Source organism: Calonectris borealis, chromosome 28, assembly GCF_964195595.1.
Source record: "Calonectris borealis chromosome 28, bCalBor7.hap1.2, whole genome shotgun sequence".
NCBI lineage: Eukaryota > Metazoa > Chordata > Aves > Procellariiformes > Procellariidae > Calonectris > Calonectris borealis.
Genome location: NC_134339.1, coordinates 3,565,606 through 3,581,113, shown reverse-complemented (window position 1 = coordinate 3,581,113; position 15,508 = coordinate 3,565,606). Strand labels below are relative to the sequence as shown.

The 15,508-nt window shown below is 54.4% G+C and overlaps 1 protein-coding gene across 2 annotated transcripts; it reads right to left on the bottom strand.

Annotated features, from left to right (window-relative positions):
• Positions 1 to 14,457, bottom strand: BSG (basigin (Ok blood group)). Of its 2 annotated transcripts, XM_075175173.1 has the most exons (9): positions 14,313 to 14,412; positions 9,344 to 9,691; positions 7,611 to 7,767; positions 5,697 to 5,785; positions 5,058 to 5,185; positions 4,570 to 4,843; positions 2,131 to 2,155; positions 1,730 to 1,800; positions 1 to 1,139 (listed from the first exon to the last, which is right to left on the bottom strand). In XM_075175173.1, exons 1-8 carry the CDS (start codon positions 14,392 to 14,394, stop codon positions 1,743 to 1,745), a joined length of 1,161 nt encoding a protein of 386 aa, XP_075031274.1. In that variant the 5' UTR covers positions 14,395 to 14,412; the 3' UTR covers positions 1 to 1,139; positions 1,730 to 1,742. The 2 variants fall into 2 exon arrangements, with proteins under 2 accessions (XP_075031274.1, XP_075031273.1); XM_075175172.1 differs by lacking the exon at positions 9,344 to 9,691 and having other exon boundaries at positions 14,313 to 14,457.
• Between the last annotated feature and the right edge of the window lie 1,051 nt (positions 14,458 to 15,508).

Genomic DNA, 15,508 nt, shown 5'->3' with positions numbered 1-15,508 from the left:
AGAGAGAGGAATCATCTTTATTTGTGAAGTGTGTTAACAGATCAATGCTACCCAGCAATAAAGGTATTAGACTCCACTGAGCATTTGTCTGCTCTCAGGCTCCTATGTCACGCAAACATCACGATGGCTCAAGCACAAGAACACACGCTGTTAAACTGTCCCCCCCGCCCCCCCAGCACCGCGGCCCCTGTTCTGCCCCTATCCCCCACTGTAGCAACGTGAGAAGAGATACCAACAACCCACGAAATAAGTTAACAGCAATCATGTTTGTCCAGTGTCCAGCTCTAACGCTGTCTCCTGGTTGTCTGTTCAAGAGCGTAGCTAAAGCAGCTCCGGAGGAGCTGACTGGGAACCTGCCCGACGCGGTATGGCACTGCGTGCCGGGCCGGCTGGTGTGGCACATGCCGAGGAACGAGCCCTTCGCTCGCTCCTCCCCAGGAGTCGCACCACCAGATGTGGTGGCCCTGGCCGAGCGGCTTGCAAGGGCACATGCCGCTTCCACGCTAGGGAAGGGTGCAGCCTTGCTCCAGGTGATGCACTGGGAAAGACACAGAACTACCTTCCTAAACCCTTCGGTCAGATGGGGTTCATCGCCAGCCGGTCACCAAAGCGGTTTCTCCCTGACCCAGGCAAACAGGGCAGGACCACAGACCTGCTGGGCACGGGGGCTGTGCCAGCCACGTCCAGTGGAGCAGCACACAAGAACCGCGCGCGTTTCACTGCGTGTTCAGGTCTGTTATCCACAGCTCCTCGAGCGGCCTCAAACGCTGAGGTGGGGCAAGGAGGGCATTTCAGAATGGCCCTACCCAACACACCCTGTTCTTCCCAGAGGTAAGGAAGAAATAAGTTGTACTCCCAACCCACCCCCTCTGTACCAGCATGAAGAAACCTAGGACAGAGACAGCCAGTGACCTAGACTACCAGAAACAAGGAATTTACATTTACAGGTAGAAAAACCCTCCCACAACTCTTTTTTTTTTTTTAAAAAAAAAGTGTATTTTAGATTCTACAACTTAAGTTTCTTTAGAAAGTGAAGTAACTGAATCGCAAGGATGCACTAGAATATTTCATGATGCTATTTTACCAAAAAATTAGAAGAAAACAAAATTGTCCAGACGAGTTCTTCATCTACACGTCACCTGGCAGGAGAGAAAGAAAAGCCAGTTAGATAACCCAGTTGTACCAGTAAGGCTGCACTGTGCTAGAGGGGGTTGATGGACAAAGTACAGGACAAAGGCGCTGCCCTTCAGTAAAGCTGTGGGCTAGGACTCATCCCCTGCTGGATTCCAGGGCGGGAGTTATCAGGCATTCCTGACTTTCCCATGCTTTAGAGCCCCACTTTCTTCTCCCTCTCCCTGTGTCTGTCCGGACAGACAGGCTGCTGTTCCCCACACGAGTCCCAGCAGCTTTGCCAGGTTCCTACCAGGCTCCTAATGGTCTGTGCCTAAACTTCACAGCAACACGTCTCCCCCCCCCCACCTCCCCAGATCCTGCAGTACGACGTCGAGCCAGAAGAGCCTCTGCCTGCATGGGTGCTTCTGCTTCTTCCAGGGACCCTCTGCAGATGCAGATACTGCAGCTGGGCCAGACCTCTGAGCAGCGGATGAGGAGCTCCAGCTAGAGACAGGCACCTCGGGCTGCTGTAGGAGCCCTTCGCGGCGAGGAGGTGAAGAGCCTGGCACAGCAGGCTGTTCTCAGCTGCAACTCTGCCCTCGGGAAGAGCACTCACCTGGCCCCTGCTCTTAGTTAGCATTCCTCTGGCGGACATTCTTGTCCTTGTGGTTTGTGGCATTGCTTTTCCTGGAGAGGAGAAAAGGGGCAGTGAGGAAAGAAAAAGCACAAAGCCCCGTCCTACCCACTAATGTAATTCAGGTCCAAATAGATGGTCAAGATAAGGCAAGATGAGATTAGTTACCAGAGCAGTGTCAGTTTTTGAGACACTGGTGCCATCCCCGGTTACACGTGGTTTATACACAGGTCACGTTAATGAACCATGGGGGGAAGTCTCCTGCCCAGCAAGCTCGTGTGTTATTCCCACACCAGCTAGCTTTTATATTCAGAGCAGATTCCCTAGAGGGATGTGATCTGCCGGTACAAATTCGGCTAAATAGGAAAAACCAAGGTACTTACAGTGGTGCAGAACCTCCATCATCATCTTCGCATTCAGGACAGCATAGAAAAAGAAAGAACAGCGTCAGGGAAGAGCATGTGAGAAGTAATCTCTGGCACCTCTTAAAACTCTGGGGATTGCATTCCAGACGGGTTACTGGATACACTGGATCCTACTGACTGAATCCAAAAGGTCATCTCGCCCACAGGGCTCCTGTTCCGCCAGGGCCTGGCAGGGCAGGGGGCTACTTCTTACCAGAACATTACCACCCCCTGCGTGAGTTTTAAGCTGCTTCTTGTCTAAGCTTAGGCAAGGCACAAACTTAGACATAAGCTCCTGTTACACAGTTGCTTCTGTTGGCACGGGGTAGGCTTGGCTCACAGGATAACCACGTCCCCACCACCCCCTCGCCAATCAGCAGAGGTCAGGTCTGGCACCTCAATAACCCTGAGGCACACCTGAGACTACCCCAGGAGGCCACAGAAGTAGAATTACAGAGGGAAGCATCCGGGCAGTCTCTGAAGCAGCATCGCTGACTGGTAACATGTTTAACATTTGCCCCCTGTCTATGCTCAGCACACCGGCCAGTTGTCCCACCACCAGCATTTAAAACTGGGAAAAAAGAGCCACAGATTCACCCAGCGAGACAGCAGAGCTGCCACTGATCTACCTGCTGCGCTCGCCCCTGCAGCACCACTCCTTCAGATGGCTCCCAGATCCGAGCACAGACTTCAACAGCAAGTGAAGGGGAACCCCAACGGGATGTTTTGGGAACGAGCAGCAGTACGCCCTTCTTCCTCCCCATACATTGTGTGAAATCAGAAGAAACACGCCGCGCGCCAAGTTCTTGCTATACTGAGAAGTGCAGCTAAGAAAACATCTCTGCCAACAGACATCAAGCCCTGGGGCCTTTCACCAGCTCCTTGCAATCTGCCACCTTCCAACAGAAGGCTCCCCATCCTCTCCTCCACGGTCCAGGCTCCCCTCAAATGGCACCAAGCCCACGCTCTAAGCATTGGGACTGCCTTGGGCACCAAGACTGCACACAGCTGGTGATAGGACGGACGCAGAAACACGGCTGGAACTGTCTTCTACTTACCACCCAGCAGCAGAGAAGGCAAGAGTGGAAAGATAACGCCAGCAAGGCCACCACACCATACACAAACCAGACTCTCCCCATCCCAGGCAACAGGGAGCAGCCAGTTCACAACCACGAACCGTGAGGAACAGCATTTGTCTGGCTCAGCAATGCCTTCCTGTTACCTCCTCTCAGGAGAGGCAAAGCTCCAAAGACTTTTGGGAAGAGATAACCACTTTACGCCAGGAAAGTGTAAAGCTGCGGATGTTTGTCAAACAGGTATGATGTTGTATCCTCATCCACAAGCACTTGGGAACATGAGCGGAAGAGCTCTGGCCAGGGAGCGTCAGGACGCTTCAGTATACACGTCCTGTCTTTGTCAAAGCATCTGCTACAGCTCTGACAGGGCAGCACTCGACATGATCTGGTCCAGCCTGATGTCATCCGAAGCCAGATCACTCAACACACACAGGCTATAGTGCTTTTTTTTTGCTGGAAGATGCAGCTACACCATCCTTAAGACGACATCTGCCTTCCAGCCAAGAGTGTCAGAGGGCAAAACACCTGCTTGTAAAACTGCCCTGAGTGGAACGCCCCAAGCCCTGTAGTCAGGGCAGGGATATTCGGTTTTGGTCCCTCTGCTGCGCCTCACAGCACTCAGCCCACCCGACACACGCTGTTCCCTAGCAGAGGGCTGGGGGCCTGACCCAGCAGGCAGGAAGGATACCAAGCATTTACACTTCATTGTTAACTGGATCAGATAAGGGAGGGGCGGCTGGGCTAACACAATGCAGATCCTTACCGATAAGGAAAGGGAGGAGCCGATATTTCCAGAACAGATTAAAGATAGCACTAGGCTTTGAGGAAGTCTCCCAGAGTCAGGATGTGAGGATCTGAGGACCCAAAACAGATCCATGAACTGAACCTGAATTAAGCTAAGCCTGATCTTAGGGAGCCACTGACACGGTCCCCCGATTTTGCAGCACCAGAAAAGCTCTGCTACTTATGCAGGAATCACCTTCTTCAGAACGTTAGCTGCCAAGGCAAACCAAGTCCTGCAGACACTCACGTGAAGCGCTTGAGCAAAGTGCAGAGGAACTGGTGAGACAAAGGGTCAGGCTGACCTGCACTGAATCTTCTCTCGCTCCAGATCTAAAGCGCAGCTTGCTGAAGGACCGTCAGAAACGGTGCAATTACTTACAACTTCATGGCTAAAGTAGCCTGGTAAAGACCACCATGGTTTTACAAGAAGTGCCCTGAGAAGCAGCCCTCTAATGCACATCTGACGAAGGGAACTCCACGTTCTCTATGAGAACATTTTGCCTGCACCCCACAAGTTACTTGGTCTCCCCAGAAAGATTTAACCCCAGGCACCTCTTACCATCAAGAACCTCATCTGGCTTCCTCCTCTTCTCATAGATGAAGATGATGGTGACAAGAACGAGGACTTCTGCCACAATACCCAGGAAGGGCCAGAGTGCTGCCAGGCGGCTGCGGACCCGCAGGTTTACCGTAGCGCCACCGACGCCGTAAGAGTTGGTGGCATTGCAGTGGTAGTCACCTGTATCCTCCTCAATATTCAGTTTAAGAATGCGTAACTCCGTCTTGTTGCCACTGGACTTGATAATGTATCGACCAGAACCGTTGATGATGGGCTGGAGGGAGGGAGAAAGAGAGACAGCTCTCAGGGCAGTGCTGACATGAGGGGAGCTGCTCACTTACCGTGCACGGTCCTACCACTACAGAAATCCTCCAGCCTGAGGAGGCTACTCAGAAATAGCTAATTCTGATGGGACGAGGTCCTCCACCTCTTTGCTGGCAAGGAAGGTAGGCAGAAGGGGAGAAAGAGCATCAAACCACAGCACTTACCTCTTGACCATTTTTGTACCAGACCCAAGAGCTGACAGGGGGGAAAGCGGGATTCTTGCAGGTCAGCACGCCTGTGTCCCCCTCATTCCCATGCTCAGACTTCTTGTATGCCACCACTTGGGGTGGAACTACGGCAAGAGAAAAAGAAAATCAGACACCTCATTATAGAAAACACGTAGAAGATCTGTACTCCCCTGCAGTCCACCTAGCCAGAATCAAAGTTACCCAAAAAGCTTGACTTCACTTTAAGAAATGCGTTAGTGGGTCTCTTCCCCTCGCTTGCCCATTGTTTGGCATTTTCAGAGGGGAAAGCATGTCAAGCTGCTTCGAGAAAGGCTCAAACAGATTTGTCCACCAGGTATTAACCCTCTCCCGCTATTCTTGTGGGAACATGCCCACAGCAGAAGACTGATTTAACACGAGGTCTAAGAGCTGACCCTCCAGACACTTTAGCTGCCTGATAAAACGGAGCCGCCTCTCAAAGCAAGTCGGGCAGCACGCAGGTAGAGTCCTGCAGCCTTATTAGTAAGGGCTAGAAACAAATTTTCAAGAAGCTGAGGAGATACCAAATTAAGTGTTCAGAGGATCACAGCTTCCCCACTCCCCTCCTCAGACCCAGAAGCCAACATATGAAGTTACCTGAAATATTCACTTGTCCTTTTATCACCGGGCTTGTTTTGTAGACACATTCGTAGACGCCAGAGTGCTCTTCCATCTTCCCCTCGATTCTATCAAAAACCAGGATGTCAGATAAGCATTCAGCACCACTGACTTATCCACAGATACCGAACTCCAGACCCACGGAAACAGAGATCTATAAGCATCAGCAACCTCCTCCATAGGCAATTTCGCCCATTCCAGTGCCAGTATTCACGCTGCACCACGTACCTACAGCAACCCAACTCTCCGCCCTTCTCTCCCCCCACACTGAGGATGGCAGAAGGGGATTTCACGTACATCAAGTCTGACACGGGTCTGTCAAGTCCGTGATCACCGAGACCTCCTGATCCTGAAACCAGCAGCTCTCACTCCCTAACCCAAAGCACTCTTGCCATCACGGCCTCTACAAAGGGAAAAAAAATTAAGACCTAGACTGTTAGCTAGTACAGATGAAGAAAACCAGGAGCACCAGGACAACGTTACACCATCACCAGGTGCAGTGCCATACGTACACTTCAGAAGTGGCCAACTCCGTGCTCTTCCCTCTTCCAGACAGACCCCAGGCTCGTTAAAAAAAAAAAAAAACCACCACACCCTACCGAGCAAAGCCAACAGAATCTGAAGTGCAACAGGAGAGTCCTCTAGTTAGCACAACCCAGGACACAGCCGCACACCTCATGTAAGACATCAGCCCTGCCGTTCACCTCTAACGGAGACAGGCAAGGAGCTTAGCACCACAGATTGAGGAAGGCTGTTCTTCCCATGCAGGAAAGCCCACTGAAACACAGGGCAAAGCAGTGGCAAAGAAACACCCAGGCTGGGTTACTCTGGATTGATCCAAGCGTAGGGAGAACTCTCCCATTTTCCTTTTTGCAAAGCCGCTGCCATGAGATTTAGTGGATCACGCTGCACTGCAACAAACATCTCATTCTGCAGCTTAGTAATACCCACTCGAGGGAAGGGGTAGGCAAAGTTTCAGTCCTGTGGCTGCACTGGGGACAACAGGCTGTTTGTTAGTTGTGCTGTGCACGGCGCTTCCCACTTCCAAAAACCACTCAGCTAAGGAATTGAGGTCACGCGAGGGAGGCTGGGTTATAAATACTTTAATCCTTGTTCAGCTCCCTGTTGCTATGGGGAGACAGGCACGTCGGCACTGCCATACAAAAGGACATGATGCCTCTACAGCTGCTGGGTCAATGCCAGCCCGGCCTGACTGTAATCAAAAAGGAAAGCTCACTGCGCTGTTACAATAAGGCTCGTATTCCCGCTTTTGCTCAGCTACACCCCGCAAACGGTTTCTGAGCATTGACCGTAACTTGCAGGCAGTTTCCCAGCTTGTTCTGTAAGAACGGTTGGACTTTGGAAAGGTATATAAAACCCAAAGGCCGAGAAAACGTAACACTGGAGTCTCCCGTTCCGCACATGGTCTCTGGGGAGCGGGGAGCTGATGTCCTGCCCAGAACAGGGGGTCCCTCAAAGCCCTGCGAAACCAGCGCTAGCACACCGACGTCCGCGCAGACGGACAGCGCAGACAGGCCAGGCGGCAGCCCCAGCCGTGCCGCACGCCGCACCTGACAAACCAACAGAGCCCAGCTCAGCGCCTGCACGAAAAGATGAAGCAGCAGAACTTCTCTTACTAAGAGGATCTTTGCGACATATAACTTTCCCTTCCTCCTCCTTTTTGCCCCCTCCTCCCCCTAAAAGAGAAAACGTTGGGCCTTACCAAAACTTTCTTTAGCTCGTCTTATGTTCTGAAGTTTAGAAGCCTACATTTCCAGCAAGACTGCAAGCGCTTAGCTTTGGGTTCAGCTGATCGGAAACATTCACTGCCTCTGGTAAAAAAATCTGTCCCCTGTGCTCAGATCCTTATCTGACCTCGCCCCTGACACTCACGTGTAACTGGTGAAAGCACTTGACTCCGTGTCCGTTTGAAGTATCTTGTCCCCATGCATCCACTCGTGACCCTCGATGGCAGGGTAAGGCGCAGTCATGTTACAGGTGAGGATCAGCTTGCCAGAAACGCCAGTTACATGAGCTTTGATGTCCGGACCTGCATTCGCAAATAATTCGATGGAAGTTAACATGTGATATTCCAGAGGTCACATACCTGCCCAAGAACCTTTAATGCAAAACCCGCAGCTCCTTGTCTCTATCATAGCTTTCACTTACCTGGGCAAACAGTTTCCTACCAGAACTGACGATACCAGCATAGGAGAGACTCGAAAACCAGGCGACTAGGACCTGCCAGCACCCAGCGATAACCGATGCTGCTCCCACCACGAGCAGGATCGCTGCCGTGAGCTCTGGGTAGTTTTGAGTCCCTGCTGGCCCTACAACGGGTGCAGCTCCAGCAGAGCTAAGTGCTCAATAAGCGATGGAAAAGGTCATACCGTGAAGGGCAGAGCACGGCGTTCTGCTTTTATGAGCCACTATAGCACCCGCTGGGGTCAACACCTTCCAGAATCTGAGCAGATTTAGATACCTCCAGGTAAGATAATTGATGGCGCTCAAGACCCTCTGTTGTGAGGGGTAGCAAACAAGACCGTATGCAAGCAATACGTGCATCATCTGATGCAGCCCAAAAAGGATTATCGTTAGATTTACTCCAGGGAGAACACACAGAACCATGACTCCAAAAGGTCCTGGGCCTCCCTGTGCCAAGCAGCAGTAAATTATGCAACATAAGATGACTCAGGCATTTCTGCTTGTAGGAGGCAGCCCAAGAAAAGAGCTGCCGTTAGCAGCACCATTACACAGCCCTGGTGGTACTGCGGTTCCTACCCTTTCTCCCAATCTCAATCTCTTGGAAGGAACAATTTTTGCACAGGGCTGACAGGCATTTTGCTTTTTCTCCTACCCAAATTCCACTGGAAGAAGGTTCTGCTGGAGTTCTGTACTCCCTAGCACATTTAGGCTGAAAAGACTGCTAGGCTGCTTTGCTAACTTCAGATTCCTGGTAAGATCTTAGCAGGATGTTAAATTCCCTCACGCTGGCCCAGGTTTTACTCAAAGCAGCCGCTCGTTAGCTCCAGAGTTCGACTGCCAGCTCTGTAAGTAGAGGGAATCTGCTCCCTTCCACAGGACAAGCAACTACATCACATTCAGTGTCGCACACAGACACGGCCACTTCAAAAACGGTTGCATCTCAGGAAACTTAAAGCAGGTTTTGTTCCCCACAGCTTGCATCACTAGCAAGAAAGCAAGCGTAAAGCAGGACTGTTGAGAGGAGCAGTACGAGCTGTAGGGAAGGGCCGGTTTGTCAGCGGTGGTTAGGGCAGAGTCTACCGCAGAATCAAGACTCTCAATTCTGCAAGGCAGCACCGGGACTCGGAGGCACTCGGGAATAAGCGGTAGGTTCCAGGTCTTTGGCTCCGGAAAAGGCGCGGGATTGCCGAAGGGCATTTTGGTTGGGAAGTCACAACCCTTTTTGAGCAGGGCCATTTCGGGTCAAGTCACAGGTGGTGAGGGAGATGACAGAGGGTGGGAGTCTCTCGGTTCTACAGCCGGGGTGGGAGGGTGAGGGGAGCTTTCGGGAGCCACAGGACACGGGTGCAGGGGTGAGCATGGCAGCAGACTCAAGACATCGGTGTCCGAGCAAGTGCCAAGGCCTCAGTGTGGCCACTCACGTTCGATGACAAAAACGTTCGCCTGGGAACGGATCCACTTGACTTTGGGAATCTTCGACAAGTGGTTGCGGTCAGGGTCGTTGCTAGCCCGGCACTCATACATGCCCGAGTCGTCGCTCGTGAGGTTTGCGATGTAGATGGTACTGGTAGAGTGCAGGTTGTAGGTGGCGTTGATTTTGACACGGTCCTGCCGTGCGCCATCCCAGAGCTGAGCATAGGTCTCATTTGGCTCGTTTCCCTCAAACCACCACTGGATCTCAGGGATAGGATTGCCAATCGCCTCGCAGTACAACTCGACGCTGTCCTGAGTCAGTCTCTTTTGAGACAGCGGTGACTTTATAAAACCAGCTATGAGTTGAAGAGGTATTAGTGCAAAGTGTTAGTGCAAAGCAAGAATTCACCCTCTACAAGCAAAAAAAAAAAAAAAATTCAGCCATCGAGAAGAGGCCACATACAATCTTCAGATCAGTGTACTCTTCCCTCTCCCCCCTCCACGCTCTCTGAACTCTGCCCGGCTCGGACAGGGCTGTTATTTCAAATTGTTCCATCTCCAGCTCACAATACTTCCTGCGACTCCGCTGCAAATCCAGAACACATAAACCAGCACACGGTATTTGCCACTATCCGAACAAGAAACCCACAGCAGCCATGGCATCGTCCGCCTTCTCCGAGGGACAGCTTTACAGCATGACTGGGGCAGACCAAGAGCCTGCAACACTTCCCAGCGCTCGCCCGCTCTCCCAGCACCTTCACTTGAGGATGAAGACGGCAACAGAGTTTTGTTGTAAGGGCTTATCCAGCCTCCACGGTCCCCCCCCACCCCGCAATTTTAGCATCCCCTGTGCTCTGGCAAGGTGCTCCACGCGTCTGCCGAAGCCCCCACCGCAGGTTGCGATGGACGGCCGGCAGCAGGACCCCGTTGGCGTGTCCCGCTGCGGAGGAGGGGCAGCACCTTTGCTAGGTGGCTGCGGACCGCTGCTACACGTCCCGCACCCTTCGCTGGCCTCGTCGGCCAGCCCTCGCCGCAGAGCAAGGGCTGCTCCCTGCCCCGCTCTCGCAGGCTCCTCTCATCACTCTGCTCCCTAAGATGCCCGGCAGATACTTTTAAACGCAACGTTAAGACAACAGCTTTTTTTTTTTTGGGGGGGAAATGTCTTGCAGTCTGCAAGATGTCACAAGCCAGGTGAGGAAACGTGTAACGTTTGTTGTCGTCAAACAGCGAAATCGGACTTTTCAAAGATAACTTTGCAGAGCTAAATTAGTAATAAACAGATTAAAAGCACGAGAAGCAGCTGCAGGCCAGAACTACGGTATTCTTCTGCTCTTGCAGTGAGAGGCCAGGGGGTTCAGCTTTCCAAAACAGACAGTCCAAAGGTAGGTCCGTGAGCCGCTGGACTGCGGAAAGCCGGGCTGCCAAACACCTTTAGGCTACTAGCCAGGCACAGCACGGCCACTGCCCGGGTGACTACAGGGCAGCCGGGAGAAGGGCAGGGCCCCAGGGCGGCTGCTCCTGGAGGGGGCAGGAAGGGAGGCAACACCGCTTCAGGAAAAGACATCATCCGCGGGTCAAGGTTACTTACGTGACTCGACCTCGGTCAGATTTAAGGACTAGTTAAGCTTGCGACACCTCCTTCCTGCGCCCTGACTGCATTTCAGAGATGCCAACAGCGGCTTACGGGGCACCCCGCACATCAAGACTTCCAGGAAATTAATTTACTCAGTTATCGAGCACTTCAAGTTCATGATTATATACAACCCTCCATATATGTACCATGACCTACAGACACAAAGGAGGGGGGTTTGGGAGCAATTTTTTTGTTTGTTTTTTGAATGTCTGAAGACATTTTGATAAGAAATCCTACGACCATTTTTTGTAAGCATAGAAACAAATCAGAATTACAAAACCAAGTTTGCTCAAACTCAAGAAAAATACAAGTCTGTAAGATACGTTTCAGAGTCCTAAACAAATCAACTCCACATTTCTCAAAGGAAAAATTAATTTTACATACTAAAGCTTTAAAAGTCTGGAAGAATAAACGTGCCTGGACGAGGAAGGAGGGATCTGATCCTCATCTGAGACCAAGACACTTTTAGGAGAAGGCTGATACTGAAAACTGAGGTCCCCTAAAACAGAGGTCGGAGAGTAACTCGAGGGCTAAAAGACTCCGTTGCTATTTCACACACCGACCACAGCACTGCTGGTTACGTTCAGAAATGCACTGTTCAACAACACTTTTGCAGAGGTTTCAAGGTTTCCAAATGACTCTGGATGACAGAATTGTACCAGAGACACCAGAATGATCTTCTTGAACTGGTTTTAAAAAAGTGGTAGGTGATGAGGGTCCCAAAAGACGTATGGAGGTATCAGCTGTAAGTAACTTTCTCATACACTGAGTTTCACTTCTAGAACTGACCTGTGTGCCAATTTATTTTTTTTTTTTTACACCACAGGCCTGTGATTAAACACTCCCAAACACCTAATTTTGAAAAGTCACAGAACTGACTACAGCACTTGTAAAAGCCTGTCCCATTTTAACTACAGCCCGATTTAAAATGGGAGCTAGTAAAGATCAAGGTTTTTTTTACAGATACAAGGTGATTATTGTATGCTGACAAAATAAGCTGTTGCAAGGTTATTTGCTCTGAGTTAGAGGGCACTTCACGTGGTTCAGACAGGCTAAAAAGCTTCAGCAAGCAGTAACAACAGCAAGTACCGTTTGCATTCACATGGGATTAATATCCCCTCTCCTCCCAACCCAAAGCAGAAACCAGGGCAAGCAAAATCCTGGGCACTCAAGGCTGGGGAAGGCACCTGCCGATTCCAGGGGCACACGAGCACAGCCAGCAATCCCGCTGGAATTGATCAGAGCTACTCAAACGTTTTCCAAATGGTGATGGGCTGCAAGTCAAAACCAGCTCACAAAACCAAGACGTTCTTCACAGAACTGAGCTGGACACCTCTCCTGGGTGCAGCGTGGTATCTGATCAAGCTGGACAGTGGTGAAGGCAGACAAGACCAGATAACGTTCTCCTGAGTCATCTTCAAACTAAAAACAACCTCTCCCCCCCAAGCAGAGGGAGGAGTCCTCGTGCTGTGAACAGTGCCTGCGAGCCCGGGGACGGCGCTCGGGGCAGCTGAGCCTGGCAGGAGCCCGCACCGTCCCACAGGGCACACTCTCCTCCCGAGCATGACCTTTGTTTCTTGGCAGTGGAAGGCGATAGATGAGGCTCCGACACTTTTTGCCATTTCCACTAATAGCTATAAAATCTACTCTGCCCTTAAGTTTCGCATAATGAGGCAGTCACTAACACAACCAGGTCAAAGGCAAGTGTTTTCCGTCAGGATACCTCCTCCCGAGGGCACAGAGTCCAAGCACCCACCTACCTCCGCTTCAGCCCCTCGTTCTGCGTGGTGAGCTACCGAAAGTCGAGACACTGCAGATTAAAAGGACCGTCTCTCATGGAGTCTGCTCCACAAAGCCAAATGTAATCACTGTCGGGAGGTACAACCCCTCACTTTCCAGCCCCCCACTCTACTTGAAGAATCAGCATCGTTGCAGACCAAGCCCAAGAGCCCCACAGCCGGGGCAGGACACGCACGTTACACAACCCACGGGCCTGCGGAGCGGCTCTTCCCTCCGAGGCTTTGCAGACCAAGGATAGAAACAGCCTTCTCCACATCTCATTCGTGTCAATCCCTTGGAGAAGGGATTGCTCAGTGCGGTGGAGGGAGCGGGAAGCAGCCGACGTGGGCAGTTTCAGGTTAGTTACTCACATTACAGTAACTAACATTAACTCAGGTTAGAAACTCACGTTTGTAAAGTCTAGGAGAAGGCGCTCCCCTACCCTCCTGTTCTGCAGTATTCAAATGCAACTCCGCTGCAAAGAAATATCGGAGCCACCCCTGGATTTTTCAGAATTCTCCCACTCTTTTGCATCGGTCTTCGGGGTTGGCTCTACTACACTGAAGTCAGTCTGATATCACAAATCTTTTTTGTACCTGATATGCTAAAGAGCCAGGAAGAGCAGCCTACCACTCCTAATAAAACAAAGCCTCCATCATCAGCACCTCCTGCACCAGGTCTGAATCAGAGACTGCAGAGTCCTCCGGGCAAAAAACCGCGGTGTCTGCCCAGGCAGCCTGCTCCCCTCTGGCTCTGAACACACCGATCAGCCAGGCTCCTTTGATGCTAGCTCAAGAAGTGAGAAAATGGAATGTCAGAGCAACAACACACGGCAAATCCCGGCTCGTTTGGGGTTGTGCTTCCAAGAACCCAACAACAGGCCATTCCCAGCACCGCATCCAGCTTCCAAGCACCCATCGGGGATGGCCAGAGCCCAGGCGCTCTTTCCTCATTAGGGGATTACCCACTTAAAGCATCATGTGAATATCTTTAAGGTTTTAAAGCCTAGCGATCTCTTACTCCTCAGAAGCCCCAGAAACCGGAGAAGAGGCTGCGAGGAATAAAATTTCTCTTTTTTTTTTTTTTTTTACGGGGAAAACAAGTCAGCGCCGAGGGGCCGGCGGACCACTCGCCGCAGCCCGGGGACCGCCCCGATCGGGGCGGTCCCCGGGCTGCGGCGAGTGGTCCGCCGGCCCCTCGGCGCCGCCGGGCAGCGCGGACACCGAGCCCGGCCCCGTTCCCCCTGCCCCAGCGCACGTTTAGGGCCCCCCCCCCGCCCCGGGAACTCCCGCCCCCGCCCGGCCCCGCCCGCCGTGCGACGTGCCTCGCCGCAGGGCGCCCGCCTCGCCGCCTGCTCGGCCCCAGCTCCCCGACCGAGAGCCGCCCCGCGGAGCCGGGCTCGCCTCCGGGCACCCCCCCGACCTGAGCCGCCCCCCCCCCCCCCCCACCGGCCGCCTCTCCTCAGGGCCCCCCGGCCGCCTCTCCTCAGGGCCCCCCGGCTTGCAGCCGCCCGGCCCGCCCCGAGCCCCCCGGCCCAGGCCGAGCCCGTCCCCGCCGACCCGTACTTGTCCCCGCGACGCCGGCGGCCAGCCCGCCGAGGAGGAGCAGCGCCAGGAGGCCGCGTGGCCCCGCCGTGCCCGCCGCCATCTCCGCCCGCGCTCCGCGCCGCGCCGCGCCGCCCGCTATAAGCGCCGCGGCGGGTCACGGAGGCCGCGCCCCCTCGGGCCTCCCGACGGCCAATCGCGCGGCGCTCCGACAAGCTTGCCCGCCCACCCAATCCGGCGCGACCAATCAGAGAGAAGGGCTAACAGAGCGCCCTTCTCCTCCCTCCTGTCCCCTGCGGGGAGAGCCGGTTCGGGCCGGTCCCGCCGCGGCCACGCCCACCAGACGGGAGGGCAGCCAATGGGAAGGCGCGGCGGGGAGGGGCGGACGGCGGGTGGCGGGGGACAAGCGGCCGCAGCGCCCGGTGGCGGCGCGCGGGGCCGGGCCGGGCCCGCGGCCGCACACACGGGGGGGGCGGGGGGGGCACGGCCGGATTTGGCACCAAAGCGGCAGCGGGAGGGAGGCCACGGTCCCAGCACAGCTCCGTGCTGCACGGGGACGCCGCCGGCGGGGGGACGTGGCTGCGTGTGCCGGGGGCACGGGCTGGAGGTCGGGGCAGCCGCGGGGGGCGGGCGGAGGTGCCGGCCCGGGAGCGTGGGGGCTCGCTGCGGTGCGGAGGGGAGAGTACGTTCGCAGGAGTTCCCGTCCCTTCCCGGCCGGGGGGCGCGCCTGCCGTGGCGGGAGCGAGCGCGGCGGGAGACACGGCCAGGCACGGGGGGCTGCACCCCCCGGCCGTGCGGCCCTTCGGGGCGCATCGTGGGCCGGGGTACGGGGGAGCCAGCGGGTTTCCGCTGGAGCGGGGGGGTCCCCAGGCCGCCGGGGTGAGCCGGGGCCGCCTGCGCGGGGGCTGCGTGGGAAGGGAACCGAGCGACGCTTCCTCGGCACCGGGGAGCCAGGCAGGGACAATAGCTCCCGCGAACAACAGCGGGGCCCGTGCCAAGACAAACCGGCAGCCCTGCACGCCGGGGACCTGGCCGGCTGCACGGGGCCGTGCCCCACAGCCGCCGCCGGCCCCAGAGCCCCCGGTCGGGGGTACCCCGGGGAGCGGGGAAAGCGCCTGGCCCCGGGATCTCGGCCCGGGCGGTACTTTCCGTGAGGCCGGGGGGATGCTGCGCCTCAAGTCCCCGGCACCAGCCCAGCTGGAGCCGCCTGATAACCC